This window comes from Limulus polyphemus, unplaced genomic scaffold (assembly GCF_000517525.1).
Source record: "Limulus polyphemus unplaced genomic scaffold, Limulus_polyphemus-2.1.2 Scaffold2072, whole genome shotgun sequence".
In the NCBI taxonomy this organism is placed as follows: domain Eukaryota; kingdom Metazoa; phylum Arthropoda; class Merostomata; order Xiphosura; family Limulidae; genus Limulus; species Limulus polyphemus.
This window is the reverse complement of record NW_013667682.1, coordinates 52,702-73,209: the sequence shown is the minus strand read 5'-3', so window position 1 is coordinate 73,209 and position 20,508 is coordinate 52,702. Positions and strand designations below refer to the sequence as shown.

The window sequence follows — 20,508 nt, the reverse complement described above, 5'->3', positions numbered from 1 at the left end:
CTAGTCTTACACTGCTAAATTAGGGCCGGCTAGCGCAGATAGCCCTCGTGTAGCTTTGCGCAAAATTCAAAAAACTAACAAAAAACATATGCCCCTAGTGGCACAGCGGTATGTCTGCGGAATTACAACGCTAAAAACTGGGTTTCTATACCCGTGGTGGGCAGAGCACAGATAGCCCATTCTGTAGCTTTGTGCTTAACTATAAGCAAATAAACAGCTCCATCTATTATCATAAGCTAACTTGTATACCGGTTTCGTTTATGCAATATTTTTCTTGAAATATAGTGGTCATTTTAGGTCCTTTTTGACCTCTATAACTTTTCTGGTTTGATTTTTTTTGTACTCTTGTTCACTGTCTCTGAACGTTTGGTACAAGAACTTCTGGTTTTATTGGAATAGTTTGAATTAGAGAGTATCGTGTACGGCCATAGAGAGTATCGGGCATACAATTATTATTTATCTACACTGATATTATATATTTATTTATAAATTAGAAATCGAGATGGCGCTTAACGGATAATACGTAATATAAGGATTAACTACGTAGTAAAGAAATTCTAAAACTTCTGAGTGAAAATAAAGAAGAACGTCAGCCACACTATTTCTGGTATTTCCAGTGCCGACAAGGCCTTTCGCGCAATGCCAGGGCTCATCGTAAGAACTTATGAATGATTTTGTTATTTGTTAAACACAATGGACTATCTGTGCTGCGCTCACTGCGAGTATCGAAGCCCCGTTTTTGACGGTGCGAGCTCTCAGACTTTCTGCTGAGCCACTGGGGGCATTTATGGATGAAAGTAAAGAAAAATGTATAACAATGTGTCAATCACACTATATCTGCCACATCCGATGCCGATACGGCTCATCAGCCCAGCTATGATACAACAAACACAGTAGTGGTTGATACACTATTTAATTATATTAACAAATTATATGAACGACAACTCTTACGGTGTGAAGTAGCTCGACTGTTATTTGTGGGCTAAGCGTGGCTTAATAGTTAATTAGTGTGCACGGACTGTGAATCCGAGGGCTAATGGTAGGCGGCCGATTACCGCAAGAACGCGCTCCGCACTTTGGGACAGTGAATTTCTTATAAGAATGACGGTTAAACCCCAATATTCATTAAGATAAAAGTAGCCCAAGAGTTAGGGTAAGAACTGTAGTCCTTTATGTAAGTTTGCGCGAAAATTCTCAAACAAACAAATCTTCTATTTTTCATAAAAAAATATAAAAGTAAAACAAAACAAACGAATCAGTGGAGGATCAATGAGTCTGAGATCAGGGTACATTAATTATAGTGTCGGATTGCTAAAGAATATTTTTTTCAGTCTGATGATTGCTCGTGTCTCTTCACCAGATTACTATAACGATTTTTCGAGTATAAATCTTTGTGGTTTGAAATAAACAACAAGGAAACCCGAGAGCGAGAGTTTATATACGCGTCGTAGTTAATTGTCATAAATCAAAGTCTCGAATCGCAAATTGTACAGCATGATAGGCCTAACTTTAAACCTTTATGTAAAGCGCGTGTACGATCTCATCAGCATTTACTGCATTAACGAAACGGTGTAAAAAGAAAAAAAAGAACCAAGCTGAGACCCTCGGGAATCTCGTAATAAAAACCTAAGGTATTTTTATTTCAAAAGTATTTTCGTTCTGTCATATTTTTGACAGATTCGTTTACTTCAGGGTAAAGTATGAGATCTCAAAAACTCTCACGTGGCCGTTATAATTGTCAGACGTTATTTATCACGAGATTCCATTACACGTGCTTATACGTATGGAAGAAATATGAAACATAAAATGTGGCAGTATTTTTCTGTATCAAATGGACAGAAAATGTTAAGTCAAAATGTATGTGCGGGCGCTTTTTGTTTGGTTTTTCGATATTTGATAACAATCCATTACAGGAAAAATGTTAACATCAAACTGTGTGTAACTAATTAGCTTCAGTCTAGAAAATTTTTTGTCTGAACCATTACTTTTTTGAACATCTAAAACCGAATAGCCAGAATCTTGTAATTTACTGAAATGAAATAGCAGCTGAATGTTAAGCCTGTAAAACAGTTTTTTTTAGCTTGTTTGTTTGTTTTGAAAACAGTTGGTTATATTATTCATGGAAACTTGTAATCGGTGAATACTCTAGCTATGAGTTCTCTGTTGTAGTTACGTAGCCTGAAGTGGATACCATAGTAACAAGAGATAGCAAACAATATGATGCCCTTCGATCGCATCTTTTTAACAGGGCTTCTCCTATCCATTTTTTAAGCGGCGTGTTAATAGGGTGATGATGCTGTGATTTGTTGTTGGTTGTTGTGTTTGTAAAAAAAAATCTCTGTAATAACCACAAATATTTAGTGTTGGATAGCAAGGATGACGACTTGAAACTGAGATCTGACATTTGTTTATCTGTTCCAGAAGTCATAAACGTTTACAGAATTTCATGACAAAAGTTTCTGAGCAACATCAGAATTATGTGGTATCATGTTCACATCGATTATAAGCCCAACAGTATAAACTCGAGTGTAGAAAGTTCTGTACAGTTGAAAAGTACGATCAAACGTACGTAAACAACTAAAACAAACTCGTTTACAGGAACGTCGAGAGTCAGCACGCCCCCCCCCTTTCCTCTCTCTCTCTCTCTCTTTTTAACATTTTAAGAACTTATTTAAAAGAAGATCCTAAATTAGGAGAACAACGAGCTCATAAACCAGACAAAATCCTAGCAGCATCCGTTTTTAGCTCACTCTATTTGCGTAAAAACCAGGTTTCATTCGCCCGGTCCTCTTCTCTTCTCTTCCCCTCCCCTCTCCCCGTCGGCGGACCTGCTCGTTTATACAGATGTTCTAAAGTCATTAGAACCAAAAAGGGATGATAGTCATGGCCTGTGATTAGCGTGTCATTATGCAAATTGAAAAGTCTTAGATTCGAGACGTGATACCACTGAATACGTTTTGGACTTTCAGTTGTCGACATATTATAAAAGTGAAAATCAAACCCCATCGTCCTTGTGGAGGCGGGTGCTTCTTACTGGCTACAGTCACTGTGGTCAGTAGTTCAACATAACAGACAGATATACCTAAATCCTAAGAGTGAAAAATTGCTTGGACTTATGTAAAGAGTGGACTGGCATGTCGTGGTGGTTAGGGCGCCCGCCTCGAAATCTGCAGGTGACCGAAAACCGTCACCGTACGTGCTTACCCTTTCAGCCGTGGAGTTATAATGTGATGGTCAATCCCCCTATTCGTTGGTAAAGTGTAGCTTAAGAGCTGGCGGTGGGTGCCTTCAGCTGTTTACCTTCCCTCTAGTCAGTAGTTTATAATTAAGGACGGCGACAGGTAGACTTAGTAGCCCTGACATGAAGAGCAAACCAAACCATTACAGAAAGAGTTGTAAGATTTTTACCAACTTTAAATAATATGACGGCCCCGAAAAATGATAACGATTACTTAATGAAAAATAATGAAGAATAAATTATTGAACGTAGAAAAAACTATAAAACGTAAGAGATCTTCAGTATAAGGACTTAGAAAAACGTTTTCTGAACTTAAGAGGTGTTGTCTACATATATACGTATATTATAGTTCTTCCCTCCCCCCGTGACACAGCGGTATTATTTTATTTATTTTATACAAAACCATATTGTGCTATCTGTTGTGTCCATCGTGAGGAATCGAAACCCGGATATTAGCGTTGTAAGTCCATAGACTTACCGCTGTCTCACCGGGGACGACACAGTGGTAAGTCCGTGGTCTTATGCGCGAAAAAATCGGGTTTTGATACCCGCGGTGGGCTAGGCACAGCTAGCTCTTTGTATAGCTTTGTGCTTGACTACAAGCAATCTAAATATACAGATAACTTTTAGTTCGAAACAAGTTTGCTTACACACTGTACTCGGAAAACTTTTGCAGCATTAATTGGTAAGTTTGGAAAATATAGACAAATTACAACCTGCAAAACATCTTGAGGGCTTATATCGCAAAAATTAGGTGTTCGATTCCCGTTGTGGGCACATACCAGGTAGTTCACTGTGTAACTTTACACTCAAAAGTAAACATACTGTTATGACAGCGGAAGTCACGTGACTCTGGTAGCTTGCGTGAAGTTTCTCGAATTATCGGGGAAGCCCGAGCTTGTTTGAGATGCCCTCTTCTTTACTATATAAGCCTGGCAGCGAAAGCCATTGGGGGAACATAAAGTGTGTGTTTTGCACTCATAGAGAGCGAAGTTATCGAGATTGTGAATCGCTGTGATTTATAGCGTGTATTGTAAAAGTTGTTAAGTTTAAAGTGACGAGAAACGTACTGACTGTGGAATTACTGTGTACTAAAAGTTTGTATCAAGAAAGAATAAACTGGGTTAATCAAGAAGGGACTTGTATCGCTGAAGTTCCTCGGATAGAATTTATACCAGAAATTAACAGACAAGCAGATACGTAACAATACAAACGAAACGGCACAGGAATATGAAAGGCGGAACTTTACATTCATAATAATGAAAGAATTAACTAATAATAACTCATTGCATTGAACATACTGGAAATTTATTATATTATTAATAAGCAACTTCTTTTTAGGGAAATAAAATAAAACTGTGAATGTTAAAAGTTTCAGAAGGTCAAACCACCAAAGTAGGATACAAGGAAGGCTATTAATGCTTTCAATCAAACGTTAGACTTAGAGCAGTAATTCTGGCCACGTTGACAATAAGACTAGAAATGAATTGGAAACAATGAGGTTTTTGTTAACCTGTTTGTCTTCTGCGACATTATGTTGCTAAATAATTAGTGAGCTTCTGATCTTTGATTTTCTTTTTATTCTAGTGAATTGTAACAGTAGCACGATAGCAACCAAGCAAAAGCAAGGCCTAATACATCTTTGTGTAACAGGACGAATGCAACCAAGCAAGAGTAAGGCTGAACGTACAACCGTTGTGTACCAGGACGACAGCAAACAAGCAAAAACAAGGCCTAACATATAACCCTTGTGTAACAGGACGATAGCTACCAAGCAAGAGCAAGGCGTAACACATAACCCTCGTGTACCAGTAAAACGATAGTAACCACGAAAGAGCAAGGCCTTGTGTAACAATAGAGTCCTAGCAACTAAATCGTAGAAAGGCTGAACGTCCTACTACGATAGCAAACAAGCAAGGCCGAACGTATAAAAAAATTAAGACTTGGAACTACTAGCATAAAACATTTTCTGGTCATTCCTTGACTCAGATTACTTAAGCAAATGACTGTTTTGCTGGTACTTTGCTGGCTGTTGAATCATGGATACCTCTTGTACATGCCTCAAGATACTTCCCTAATCCTTTAAAAGGTAGTGGCTGTGACTTTTGTTCCATACCATGAAGTGATTTACAGAAGTAAAGTTAACTCCTGATTATTGTAGGATTCTCTTTGTCATTAGGTCTGGGGATGCCTTTGTTTTTATTTTTTCTTTCTGGGGATAGAACACTTGAGCGTAATGAAGCACGCGATTTTAAAACTAATGCTGAAGCACGATGATAACCCCCAGCTTGTGACGTGCACGTAACAGATTCTAGATACAATCGTTGTATTGTTTATTAAAGCTGTATGGGTCAACTTGGTGTCTTTATTACCTCTTGGCTGTTGCTGTCAACAAGCACAGTTATTCTACACTCCGCTCTTCAGTCAACCATTGTGGCTACGTTACCTCAACCGAGAGTGCATGGCACAAACAGAAATGGAATTAGTCGCCCAAAACACGAAGATTCAAGCGCAGTGCACTTCCACGACGACGTCCGCCGGCTTCTCGAGAAGGAAGATTACGTGTCTGCCGTGTTACACTATGTAGAACTGACGCAGAACCAGAGCGAGTCCCACGACTGCAGAAGGACTTCACTAGAAACCCATTTTAAGTACACACTATCAGATCATTCCTACGCACCTTATGCAAAGCAGGCCCATGCTGTTGTGAAGGTTTCTAACATTTTGAATAATCTGTTCTTGAAGGCATCTAACGAAACAGGGGTGTTGTATAACGAGGCCTTGTATTACTCATTGGTCACAGTCAACGTTGAAAGTGATCCTGTTATACTAGGAAGCACGATCGCTTTTCAAAATGGCTCCTTTCTTTCTCCCAACAGACCTCCTTCAAATCTCTTTGCCCCCTATGCATTTAGGCAACAGGGTCACGTGGTTACTAAGGACTTAGCCAAAAGTTATAGTATACCCTACCACACGAAAGGATCAGTGGGGAACGAATGGTTCTGGACTCATGCTTACCAAAATATTACCCACTTTCTGTTGCACAAATATGGTCCTGAATTTTCTCAGTATTATAGTGGTCTTCTAGGAGGTGACAATGATTTGGTGATTAGGCTTAAAGACGGTCTGTGGACTTCTCCCTACTTCGATTGTGGAGGTGGTAATACCTGGGTGATATCGTATTCAACACCTTTCTTCGGTCGACACGAAGATAATCTCATTTTCAAGTAAGTGTCGTTATCCTTAAAAATGTTATTTTGTTTTCTTTCGTAGAAACTTTTTTTTTCAGCATGTACTGTTGTAATAACTCTGGTATACCTTAAATAAATATCTGAAATGGTTTAAATATATAAAGTAATTTTGATAACAATAATGTTTATGAACAAACAAAAAATACTGGTGTTGGAAAATTAGGCCTCATTTATAGTCGATACACTCACACTCTATCGATCGTTGCTTTATTCGTAAATCCATGAACATGATACTCTGACGGCCTGATTGTAGGTTGAAATAATAACTGACACTACTTTTCGATTGATATTTCCCGACCGAACTATTTTGTTAAATTACGTTGCCCCATATCATGTTTTGGGATTCGAGCAATTATTATTATTATTTATCTGCGATTAGGACTCTAAGTCTTTTGCAGTAACAATTCTTGTATAGTTTTAAAAAATACTGTAGTGAAGAGGTTAATTATGTTTTATTAAAACAATTTTTTAGCATCATCACGTTGTTACAGTCCATGTCGCCACGTCTGATCATGCTCTTTCTAATGACTGCTGATCTTGACAGTAGCTCTGAAGCGTAGTTTCTATTGCAAAAGGTTCATGCCCAAAGTACGCCACTCCTCCATGTCTGTTTCCCATAATCCATCTAGTGTAAGAGCCAAAGGTTTTTCAGAGCCTGTTTTAATAATCTAATCGTATAGAAATCTATAGGTCCTGCATCTGTCAATTTAATTGGTTTGTCTTCGTTGAATATTTGTTTGATTCTACAGCTGCTTGAGGTATATGAAGGCTGATTGGATGGAGACCCTTCTTGATTACGAAGTATGCTGTTGAATGGGAACATAGCGACTTTCACCACTGGCCTTTGTGTTCGTGGATTCCCGCCTATTACATGACGCCGCTCTTCGCTTACTACGCCAAGGGTACGACTTTTTTGCAGGTATCTTTCTGGATGTTCCTGGTTCCCCAAGTTAATCCATATTCATATGTTTTCCAATAACATGAAGTACAAGGAATATCCCCATCTTGGACAGTCTAAGTCCCCGATTTGAATACGTCTTTTTTTTTATCTGAGTGTATGGATATTCTGCATCTGAAAGAGCTATCAAGTACCCTTCCCAAAAGCGCCCAACTTTTTTTGGAGGCATCACCCTACCAAACAATGTTGAAATGAAGTTCTGATATTGACTGTGGTATTGCATGCCTTGCTGGTTAATATAAACGTACTCAACCGTCTTTAAATAAATAAAATTACAGTTGGAGAATTTTGTTTTGTAACGCTGTTTTGAAGAACATTAAGTTTTCAAGTAACCATTCACAGAGCCCTAATGTGATTCACAATAGTATGTTATTATTATTCTAATCAAACCTAAGATTCCTAATTCCATACTGTAATTATTAGTTATACTGTTGTATTAATAGCAAATAACATGACGCTAGGGTCACGAGAGCAATCATGGGCACTGGGGGAAAATTACTATCCCCCCCCCCCCCAACTACTCGCAATGTGATTGAAGGCGCGGTTAATATACATTTCTTACACATTTTTTTGCCGCTCTCATGGGCCCGCTGGTGGGAAGTGGGTACTGGGGAAATATTCCCAGCCTTTCTGCCCTCTCCGTGAACCTACACGACGCTACGAGAAGTGGGATCTTCATTAATGCCTGTAAATGTTTCTGTAAGTAAATCTTGCATCTACTTTCTTTTTATTTCATCATCACGTTTTAAGATTCCCTTCACGAGCCTCTTGATTCGTTTTATTTCATCATCATGTTTTAAGATTCCCTTTACGAGCCTCTAGATTCGTTTTATTTCGTCATCATGTTTTAAAATTCCCTTCACGAGCCTCTTGATTCGTTTTATTTCGTCATCGTGTTTTAAGATTCCCTTCACGAGCCTCTTGATTCGTTTTATTTCGTCATCATGTTTTAAGAATCCCTTCACGAGCTTCATGACTGCATTTCGTGACATTCATCAAGGTTACACGTCAAGATTCAGGTCCAAAATTAGCTATTCACCAAGAAGTAGCCACCCAGTGATTTTACTGCCATACAAATGTGCAAGTCAAGTAGAGTCAGCTGTAGCTCGTCAAGAGATTTTTGGTATCAAAGTCATGCATCTGAGTGTTGGTTTGCTATACGTATTTAATATTTACAAGCCTAAGCGAGAGTTGGGTACTACCGCAGTTGTAACTGATTTATCTAATTTTACAGCATGAGGTATATACATATAAAACCAAGAATAATTTAAAAGCAGAATTTACTTGGTTAATCTCTGGTCTCCAGAACTTTAATAATCTAGATGGCGCTGTGTAAGACAAACAATTAGCAACACCACCAAGTGACGACAGCTCTTACATTTTGATTGATTTGGTTGGTTTTGAATTTGGCGAATAGCTACACGAGGGCCATCTGCGCTAGCCGTCCCTAATTTAGCAATGATAGACTAAAGGGAAGGCAGCTAATCAACATCACCCACCGCCAACTGTTGGGCTACACTTTTACCAACGAATAGTGGGATTGTTCGCTCACATTATAACGCTTTTACGGCTGAAAGAGCGAGCATGCGGATTCGAACCCGCGACCTTCATATTGTGAGTCGAGCGTCAGGCTATGCCAGGTTTAGAAGATTATATAAGAATCGTCAACGCTTTCTGCAGCTGCTATCAGTTTACCCCATATAATACACAGAAGTTGATTTTACTCTTGCATAATACATGCTGAAAGTGGTGAAACAAATAAAGACACACCAACAGTGGCTGGGCGTGACCTACTGGTTAGTGATTAGCGCGCCAGACTGTAAATACAGGAATTCGTGGTTCGCATCCTCTTGCCATTATTTGTAAAATCGCATTGCGCACTTTGGGGCCGTGGATACGTTATAAGAGTAACTGTCAAATCTCACTGTTCGATTATCGTAGCCCAAGAGTTGGTGCTGTTGACTAACTGTCTTCCTTCTAGTCTGTCAGTTCAAAACCATGGCTGGCTGGCGCAGTTCGTCTTTGTCTAGCTTTGAGCTAAACTTTTGAAACAAACCCCCTAATAGATTCTAGATTGCGAAGGTTAGCGCGAAAGAGGTTGTGGTGGAAAAGAATTGAAGCAGTTGCCGTGGCTATGGATTTTCTATAGTTGTCTGAAGAATAGCTGCAGTCACTAACAATAGATGTATAGCAGCTGTAGCATAAGAACATCTATCTGAGGATGGACAGTATGACGTGTTGGTCAGCATTGAAAGAGATGGTCTTCTCCTTTCATACATTCAGCCCCGCCATGTTTCAAGTAAGGTGTGTACACTTTTTGCATTCGGCATTCCACTCAGAGTGATCCACCCATAGTAGCCAGTCCTTACCTATGTCATGCAAACGTGGGTTGCTGTGAATGCATGACGTTATAATGATATGGTTCCCGATACTCCAACGACTCATAAGACCACCTTCCAAACGTGACAGTGTCCAGGATATTTTACCAATTATCGCCGACACTTCCAGTAATGAAGGTGGAGTGTGACATTTTTATTAGTGAGTTTTGGACAAGAATTAAGAGCAATTCTCTGGTAATTTGTGTGGTTTTTTCAACATCTGTTGTATAAGGTGATGAAGTAAAGATATTCAGCGAGTAGGGAGAATCCCTGGAGCCTTACAGATCTTTGCCTTTTCAAATCATATCTTTAAAAACTCAGTTAAAAATAACTTCGGCATTCAAATGTGAAGAGCCTGACAAAGAGAGCATCGTGTTGGGTGGTTTGTTTTGTTGGTATAATCTTGAAACACCTCTAGATATATATAAAGAAAGAATTAGCATGACTAGGTTCCGCAGTCAGTTAGTAAACGGATCCAATTTGAATATGAAAACTTGAAGTTATGGAACTTGTATAGATCATCTGATTGTCTCATCGTGCGGGTTTTCGATGGCGTGAAAGAAATGTGTAAAGGTTTTCTTTGAAGTGGTGCATTGGGAACTTTTTTAGTTTATTCGATTTTCAAGTACACCGTGCTTCATTTGGTAATAAGATTCGGGTTGTTCTCTATGACTTTTTTTTTAACACGTAAAACATAAACGCTGCATTTTTTTCTTTTTTATCCTTTACATTTCTTACCCTGGAATGTTCATTTTGAAAATTATTGTATCTGCGATCTTTTATCTTAGCTAATTTTTGGGACAGAAAGTAGAAAATTACCTTCAGAAGAAGTTAGCACAGTGTGTTAAAACTTTCTTTTAAGAGGGTTGGGCGTGGCCTGATGCTAGCTTGCTTCGCATTTTGGTGCTTTGGGAGCGCTATAAAAAAGTTTCTTTTGTCTGTTTTATAGCAAAGCCACGTGAAGCTATCTGCTGTGTCCACCCACCGCAGGGAATCGACTCCCGGATTTAAGCATTTTAAATCTGTAGACAAATCGTTTTCCCACCGGGGGGACGCTATAATAGAGTTGATTAACTTTCTCTATTTAATCAGATAAGCGTAGTCCAAGAGTCGATGGTATTTGCTGTTGACTAGATGCCTTCCCTCTAGTCTATTATTTAATCAGATAAGCGTAGTCCAAGAGTCGATGGTATTTACTGTTGACTAGATGCCTTCCCTCTAGTCTATTATTTAATCAGATAAGCGTAGTCCAAGAGTCGATGGTATTTGCTGTTGACTAGATGCCTTCCCTCTAGTCTATTATTTAATCAGATAAGCGTAGTCCAAGAGTCGATGGTATTTGCTGTTGACTAGATGCCTTCCCTCTAGTCTATTAGTTTAAAATTAGGGACGCCGATGGCTGTGTACAATTGGCGCTTGTGTAACTTTACGCGAAATTCAGAAACTCTTATAGGTAAGATTGTTTTATCTTAATAACAAATGTGTAACGTATCAAAACACGTGTAATGTCATGCTTGAGTTTCATATAACATTAGAGCCTACTACAGCACTGAAAATCGCACTTAGGTTTATGTTATATAGACTGAAAACCAAACTTAGATATAGATCCATATTCACGTTATATTACAAAACTTAAAACCAGATCATACAGATACTAAACGACGAAACATGCAGATACTAAACAACAGGACATACAGATACAAAACAACAGGGCATACGGATACTAAACAACAGGACATACAGACAATAAACAACGGGTCATACAGACAATAAACAACAGGTCATACAGATACTAAACAGGAGCTAAACACCAGGACATACAAATACTAAACAGGAGCTAAACAACAGGTCATACAGATACAAAACAACAGGACATACAGACAATAAACAACAGGTCATCCAGATACTAAACAGCAGCTGAACAACAGGACATACAAATACTAAACAGGAGCTAAACAACAGGTCATACAGATACAAAACAACAGGACATACAGATACAAAACAACAGGACATACAGACAATAAACAACAGGTCATACAGATACTAAACGACGAGACATACAGATACTAAACAACAGGTCATACAGACAATAAACAACAGGTCATACAGATACTAAACGACGAGACATGCAGATACTAAACAACAGGTCATACAGACAATAAACAACAGGTCATACAGATACTAAACGACGAGACATGCAGATGCTAAACAACAGGTCATCCAGATACAAAACAACAAGACATACAGACAATAAACAACAGGTCATACAGATACTAAACGACGAGACATGCAGATACTAAACAACAGGTCATACAGATACTAAACGACGAGACATGCAGATACTAAACAACAGGTCATCCAGATACAAAACAACAGGGCATACAGACAATAAACAACAGGTCATACAGATACTAAACAGGAGCTAAACAACAAGTCATACAGATTTTAAACAGGAGCTAAACAACAGGTCATACAAAAGGACATACTGATGAAATATTATACCACCTAATCAAGAGAGAGACCCCCCAAAAATGACTACAATTTGAAACAAAGGATAAATCATTTGCTAAAATTTTGTTACTGTGTTATGGATTCTTCCAGAAAAAATTGGAAATTTAATGTTTTATGGTCTAAAGAAAAGCAATCTTTTATTGAAAGTACTTCAGCTGAACATGCACAAAAATTAAGCAACATTTCGGTTAAAGTATTGGATACCAACAAGATGAAAACGGTAGAAAACTCTACGTACCTTGTGGAAAACAATAAAATTAACTTTCGAAACGGAAGACATTAAACAAACAAACGTAGACCTTCATAAGTAGTACTTACTTAATTTTAAAGTTCATCAAAATTGCGAACATTTACGGAAATATGGAAAGCATGTAGAAAAAGAGTCAGTAATAAACTCCTAAATTTGAACGGCTTTCTGTTTTAGAGCATCAAAAGAAATAAAACTTTAAATGAAACGAGATACTTAATCAAGTGCTTTTGAGGAGATAATTAAAACGAAACGTTTCGTTATTTAATGTGGGAATAAGACTTACTTATTAAATAAAAATAACAGTTACTTGCAGTCGGTAGATGGCTGTCTATACTCAAACATGGATGTTAAGAAATTACCAAGACTTCCACTCGCAACGCTAAAAATTCGGGTTTCGATCCCCAGTGGTGGACAGAGAGCAACTAGTCTAATGGGTAGCTAGATTTGCGCTAAAAAAATAAACAAAAATAAAAAAGAAGTGAAGAATAAATCTTTTACAAGTTGCTTTAACATAGTTCGAGTCGTACCTCAAATAATTAAATATTTTACATTGTACAAGCCTAAAGGATTAGCTGTCATGGTTTAAAAATTTGTCTGTTTGTTTAAAAAAAGAAACCATCTGTTTAAACTTCAAAAAAGAGACCACTTAATGATCATCTTTTCTTGTTGTTTTCACTTTCATCCAAATAATTTGGATAAAAAGGTTCACTGAGAGGTTTTGTTTTTTAGGCCAAACAGTTTATATTGTGCTTCTGCTATTTTCTAGAGACATCTAGATTTTCTTTGCAAAATAAATAATTCCCGTTCTTTTCATAGTTTATTATTTTATTTTTTTGTATTGTTTGAAACACATTTAGATTGTCCATTTGTAACACAGTGCGGTTTATGGAGGCGTTTTTAGTTTTGTAGATAATGTTGAATACATCAAAGAGAAAAAAAAACGGTATCCAACAAACGCATTTTCACTGACTTCATTTACTTCTCGTGAATTTTATTTTTTTTAAAGTGAACCTTAGTTGGAGAGTTTAAAGATTGTAGCTTAGATAAAGGAATTTCTTCTCTAAGTCTACTTTCGGTAGTATGTGTGTGCGCGCTCGCCTGTTTTCCAATATTGGCATTTAAACCTAATGAAGCCTTAATGACTGAAAGGTTTATTTAAACATTTTTTTTTTAGCTGTATAAATATGTTATAATTTTATTTCACCGAAATGATGTTATTATTATTTAAAATTTAATCACCAAATAAGTTTTTTTTTCCCTTTAAGATAAAACAAGGAATCCATTTATAGCGCATTTTTATTTTGCAGCAAAACTTTTCTAACAATCAACTTCTTAAAACCAATCTCACCGAGCCTGCCCCCTGGTGGCTCAGTGGTAAGTGTGGGAATTTCGGTTCAACGGTATGTGTGGGAACTTGTAAATCTAACAATCGGTTGTGATATCTACTGTGAGCAGATCACAGATAGCCCATTTTGCAGCTTTAGGCTTAATCACAAACAAACTCACCAAGTGATATAACTTGGTTCTAATTCGTGTGTATCACGACCAATCAGATGATCAGACTCGTGTGTTATTTGTATAAGATAGATATATAAGTAAAACCAAATAAAATCGATAGTTTAAGATACTAGAATTGTCTTCCTTTATGACGCTGTCTAAATCACAAGTTTGTTTAACTAGGATGTGCTCTTCGTAGTGATGTAATGTCTAAATCACAAGTTTGTTTAACTAGGATGTGCTCTTCGTAGTGATGTAATGTCTAAATCACAAGTTTGTTTAAACTAGGATGTGCTCTTCGTAGTGACGTAATGTCTAAATCACAAGTTTGTTTAACTAGGATGTGCTCTTCGTAGTGATGTACTGTCTAAATCACAAGTTTGTTTAAACTAGGATGTGCTCTTCGTAGTGATGTACTGTCTAAATCACAAGTTTGTTTTGATAAGAAATGTATTTTCCTTTAATATAGAACTATACAGTGTCCCTTCAATATAGAACTATACAGAGTGTCCCTTCAATATACAAGTGTACAGAGTGTTCTTTTAATATACAACTGTACAGTGTCCCGACAATATACAACTATACAGTGTCCCGACAATATACAACTATACAGTGTCCCTTTAATATACAGGTTTGTAAATGTGTTTCGCTGCAATAAAGAACTATACCAAATATTTCTCCGCAATACTGAACTAAACTTAGGACTTTGTCTGCAATATAGTAGTACAAACAGGAGTCTTGCTGTATTATAAAACTACAAACAGGAGTCTTGCTGTATTATAGAACTACAAATAGTAGTCTCCCTGAAGTATAGTGCTACAAATAGTAGTCTCCCTGAAGTATAGTGCTACAAATAGTAGTCTCCCTGAAATATAGTGCTACAAATAGGAGTCTCCCTGAAGTATAGTGCTACAAATAGTAGTCTCCCTGAAGAATAGTGCTACAAATAGTAGTCTCTCTGAAGTATAGTGCTACAAATAGTAGTCTCCCTGAAGTATAGTGCTACAAATAGGAGTCTCCCTGAAGTATAGAACTACAAATAGGAGTCTCCCTGAAGTATAGTGCTACAAATAGGAGCCTCCTTGAAGTATAGAACTACAAATAGGAGTCTTTTAATACTAGAAATAAACGACCTTAAAACACTAAATTAAAATTTTTCTTTTAATTCGACACTCCACGTTTCGCTTTACAGCTTCTTCAGGAGCGTTCCACTAAAACCCAAACCATTTGAAGCTTTGTACTGTCAGTTACGGAAGGGAACAGGAAATGTTGGTCGAACTCGGTACCAGTCATGCATTCACAGGGTTGTCTGGATGATGAGCGAAATAATCTGTGAAAGTCGTCGATGGGCTGTTCTTCTGTCTGGGAGTCATGGTTCGACGTTTCGAAGGTGTCAGCGGATGTTGGAGCGTGATTTGGTGATACTTGAATCTCTGTGGATTGAATCTTCATTGTATTCTTCTTGGGAGGTGGGATCTGGGTGAACTTATCTGTGGGTTCAGGCTGCTTTTTTGTTGTTGTGGATGTTTCTTGGCAGATGCAGCTTGAATGATGGCGGTGGGTGTTCCTGTGGTTTACTGACTCGTGTTACAGTCTTGACATAGTGGTTTGGTTGACCAGTGGTTCTAGAGTTAATATGATGTACTGCGTGGACGGAGTGAATATCTTCAGATAAGAAATATAGAGAAGATATATGAATTAGTTCTGGGAGGATTACGAATAACTGGAAGAGTTGAGTTCCACGGGGAACATAGTTAGGTTAGGTCTTCATGGGTGAGGGGTTGAATAAAAATTCCTCCCCTTAGCAGGATTCTTGTCTTGGTAGGATCAATAGCGGCGTTTGGCTTGTGCTTCCACAGAAAGGTGTTGATCCGGTTAAGGGAGATATCGTTCGGGATCCCGTCGATGATAACGGACGATATCGTCGAGGTAGGTTTAAAGGGTGCTCTTCCTGCGGGGAAGACTGTCTGCTTGATCGAGGAGGGTAAAACTGGACGTTTTCATAGCTTCGCAGCTAATCATGGAATCCAACCCGCTTGTAACCCCACAAAATAAATAAATCTACAGATTTCCCCGTCTTATATATAATTCCGTTTGGTTGTATAGAAAAGGTGGAGCAGTGGAAGAACGGAAAACGATTTGTGTTCATAAAATCCCGCATTGGTCGCATAAAAGGAGGGGAAAAGATGGTCATGTACGTTCTGAGATGTATCATAAAATCTATATACAGTCGTAAATCAGACCAAACAACCAGCCCCGAGAATAATATTACAGTTTCGTGGTTTTGTAATGGCTGCATTCACTCTTGTAGGCTTAGTTTTATTTTAAGGTGGGCTTTGATTATAGCGTGAAAAGTTATACCTGGTCGTTTTATAGGGTTCTTCACAATTAAATATACAACTCCATATATCATTAGCACTAGGACTAGTTCTTACAACACGTGGCGTCTCCTACTTATCAGTCTCGATGTTTGGTAACATCGTACCCAGTTGGTGATGTTCTGTCTTCTGCCCTTCTAAGACTGCGTGATGGTTGAAGTCAGATATAAAACGTTCAAGAATGGTAGATTTAATAGAATGATAGCATTTGAAATAAATAGCTTTTGGTAATAGATTTACTCGAAATTTATACAATTTAGCAAAAAAAAAAAAAGGACAGAATTAATACAGGGGTCGTGATGTGATAAATGTAAAAAAACAACAAAAAAAACGATCATTTTAAGAGGAAAGATTGAATTAAATTTTATTAACAAGTGCTGTGCCCACCACGGATATCGAAACCCAGATTTTAGTGTTACAAGCGTTCAGACTTACTGCTGAGCCATTGGGAGGCCAAACACGTTGGCGTGTTATGACTCAGGAGGAAAATATATTTATATATATATATATTTATGGGGTTGCACGTGACTTGTAGGTAGGGTTCCATGCTCCGTATTCTGTTGCCGCAAAAACGCGATTAGAAAATTGGTGCCATCGGTGTGTGTGTGTGAGAAGAATAGTGGTCAAATCCCTATATTCGGTCAAGCAAAAATAGTCCAGGGGTTGGCGATGACTGCTGTCCCCTCCCGTCTAGTGGCTGCAGTCTGTCTATTAGTTCAAAATTTATATAGCCGAAACAAACAAACAAGCATGTATAATAATAGCTATATTCGAGAATATATATAAATATGTGTGTGTAACTGAGAAATAAGCAGAGTAATATTACCAAAGTAAAAACTTTTTATTGGGTGGCGTTTTTTACTTCGTGGTGTAATTCCCCGTTTATATTTCCATACATTCCTAATACTTTTCGCATTATCTCCCCCCCCCCCCCCCACATAAGCATGTGAAAATAACCCAATAAATAACAAAATATAAATTAATTTTCACTTCATACCGGTTTTGCATCATCAGATACTCTTCAGAATGAAACTATATAATGTTTGAGTAGAGGGGGTGGGGGTAACATTTATAAACAAGATAAAATAAGTGAGATATTTGTACCATTATGAACAATAGTATCACAGACGGTAAACAAAGATATTAAAGGTATTGAAATAAACCCAAAAGCTCGAGCGCTTCTTCAGGAACAGATGAATATGGGTGAGGGGTAGGGAGAAGCATTTATGATCAGAGGAGAGAGTGTGGGACAGGTGTTTATTTATATAAATCACTTGATAAAGTATTAGAACAGAAACATGATAACTCTATGACATATTAATTTAGTTACATATGGTAAATTTAACTAATTATAACTCTCTGTGGTAGTACTTTAGTCACACGTGGTAGGTGTGGCTAATTATAATTCTCTGTGATAGTTCTTTAGTTACATGTGGTAGGTGTGACAAAGTATTATTATTTGTGGTAGTTTTTTAGTTACATGTGGTAGGTGTAACTAATTATAACTCTCTGTGGTAGTACTTCAGTTACATGTGGTAGGTGTAACTACTTGTAACTCTCTGTGGTAGTATTTTAGTTACATGTGATAGGTGTGAGTAATTATAACTGTCTGTGGTAGTATTTTAGTTACCTGTGGTAGGTGTAACTACTTGTAACTCTGTGGTAGCACTTTAGTTACATGTGGTAGGTGTAACTACTTGTAACTCTCTGTGATAGTATTTTAGTTACATGTGGTAAGTGTAACTAATTATAACTGTGTGGTAGTACTTTAGTTACATGTGGTAGGTGTAACTACTTGTAACTCTGTGGTAGTACTTTAGTTACATGTGGTAGGTGTAACTATATCTCTCTGTGGTAGTATTTTAGTTACATGTGGTAAGTGTAACTAATTATAACTGTGTGGTAGTACTTTAGTTACATGTGGTAGGTGTAACTAATGCTATATGTGAGTTATGTTAATCCTACGTTATATTGCTTTTAGTATATGCGGTAAAAGTCACGTGGTTCATTAAATACAGTAATGTTATCGAAGGAAAACTGAAAATAGTAAAAGGTATATTCATCAGTCTTGAGAGAGAGAGAGAAGAAAAAAAAACTGAATACAAATTCGTAGAAATAAAATATATTTAAAATAATCGATTGTTAAAGAAATTAACTAGTTAAGAACTAAACCATATTGACTGAAATATTTCGTACCGACAGAATAACCAATGTGGACTTAAATACTCTTTTTAACCCTTCTCATGCAGCTAATAGCACGAAAATATTATAGATATAGGGTAAATCTAATGCATCGTAAGCCTACTGTTCATTTGCCGTCAGAAGGATTCGATGGAGTCGCCAGATGCTGTACTGTGGAGTCTGTTATACGAGTCTCTAATCATTACGTTTAAGACAACTTTATGACGATTAGTAGTAGTCTGTTAGGCCGTATGGATCTAGCACGTGTCAATCTTGCTTGAAGGACTGCGACATGTAAAACGGTACGTTTAACATGAACTTTTCTGGGGTTTGGAAAATTCCGCTACATCTGTTCATAGTTTGATAAAGTCAACATCAGGGACAATGGCACAGTAATGGCTATTCAAAAGGGACAGTGACACAGCAATGACTGTTCAGAATGGACAATGGCACAATAATAACTGTTTACAAGAAATTGATTTATAATTGAGACGGGTGGTTATTTAATTTGTATCGTAAGTTCACAAAGAAATCGGGCTGGGCGTGGCCTAGTGGTTAACGCGCCCAGACTGTTAATCCGAAGGTTCGTGCTTTGCGTCCCGTTAGAGCAAAATCTTGTTCCACGCTTTGGGATCGTGAGTACCTTCTATGAGCGGGAATCATGTTCTGCTGTTCTGTCAGACAAGATTAGCCCAAGATTTAGCGGTGGATGTTGCTGACGATTGCCTTCTTTCTAATATATCAGTTCAAAATTAGAGTCGGGTATACAAATATATTCTTATGTAGTTTTGCGCGAAAATTCTGAAAATAATTGTAATAATATAAGAGAGAAGTTCATAAGATCATCGTTTGATATTAGGTTACACTTGTGTGAGAAACCAACTTGCAACATGCCATAAAACATCATTATTATTTTTTAATTCCAAAAGCAGTCCTAGCAAGAAACGGAGTCATAAGATCGAGTGTAAAATATACTATTCACGAAAATTGGGTCACGGGTTCGAATCCCCGTCCCACCAAACATGCCCGCTCTTTCAACCGTGGGAGCGTTATAATGTGACGATCAATCCCACTATTTGTTAGTAAAAGAGTAGCCCAAGATTTGGTGGTAGGTGACGACGACTAGCTGCTTCCCTCCAGTCTTTCACTACTAAATTAGGGACGGCTAGCGCAGATAGCCCTCGTGTAGCTTTGCGCGAAATTAAAAAAAGAAAAAAACTAATTGTAAGTTATAACTCACGACCTGACCATAAAGTGTAATTAAATAAGCGACTTGGTAAAAGTGATATTAAACCAGTCATCAGATAGCGCGGTTCAAATTTCATTGTGTTTGTAGAGATAAGGAGTGGGCCATCTTAGCGGCCTCTTTCTTGCACCTACGTCAATACATTGAAGCAGACGTCACGTGCACTCGTTGAACAAGATATACAGTATGTTCAGTTCTCTTTTTGAGGTAGCCTGTATTGGCTAGTTTCTTAATGTAATCTATATTGTTAACGTAGCACATGAAAAATAAAAATCAGACACGTAACGCTTACCATCAGACTGACTTATGGATATTATTCTACATAAAACACGTAACGCTTCCCGTCAGACTGAGTTAGGGATCTTATTCTAAATAAAACACGTAACGCTTCCCATCAGACTGACTTATGGATATTATTCTACATAAAACACGTAACGCTTCCCGTCAGACTGAGTTAGGGATCTTATTCTAAATAAAACACGTAACGCTTCCCATCAGACTGACTTATGGATATTATTCTACATAAAACACGTAACGCTTCCCGTCAGACTGAGTTAGGGATCTTATTCTAAATAAAACACGTAACGCTTCCCATCAGACTGACTTATGGATATTATTCT

At 37.7% G+C, this 20,508-nt stretch overlaps 1 protein-coding gene across 1 annotated transcript in view; it reads left to right on the top strand.

The window, feature by feature from the left end:
• LOC106465849 (probable G-protein coupled receptor 158) overlaps positions 1 to 20,508 on the top strand; it is a gene marked incomplete at its 3' end in the record, with an annotated part of 80,134 nt that overhangs the window by 9,706 nt on the left and 49,920 nt on the right. Inside the window, exon 3 of the mRNA XM_013926090.2 lies at positions 4,826 to 6,465. Coding sequence (XP_013781544.1) covers positions 5,585 to 6,465 — 881 coding nt within the window. The remainder of the gene's footprint in view (positions 1 to 4,825; positions 6,466 to 20,508) is intronic.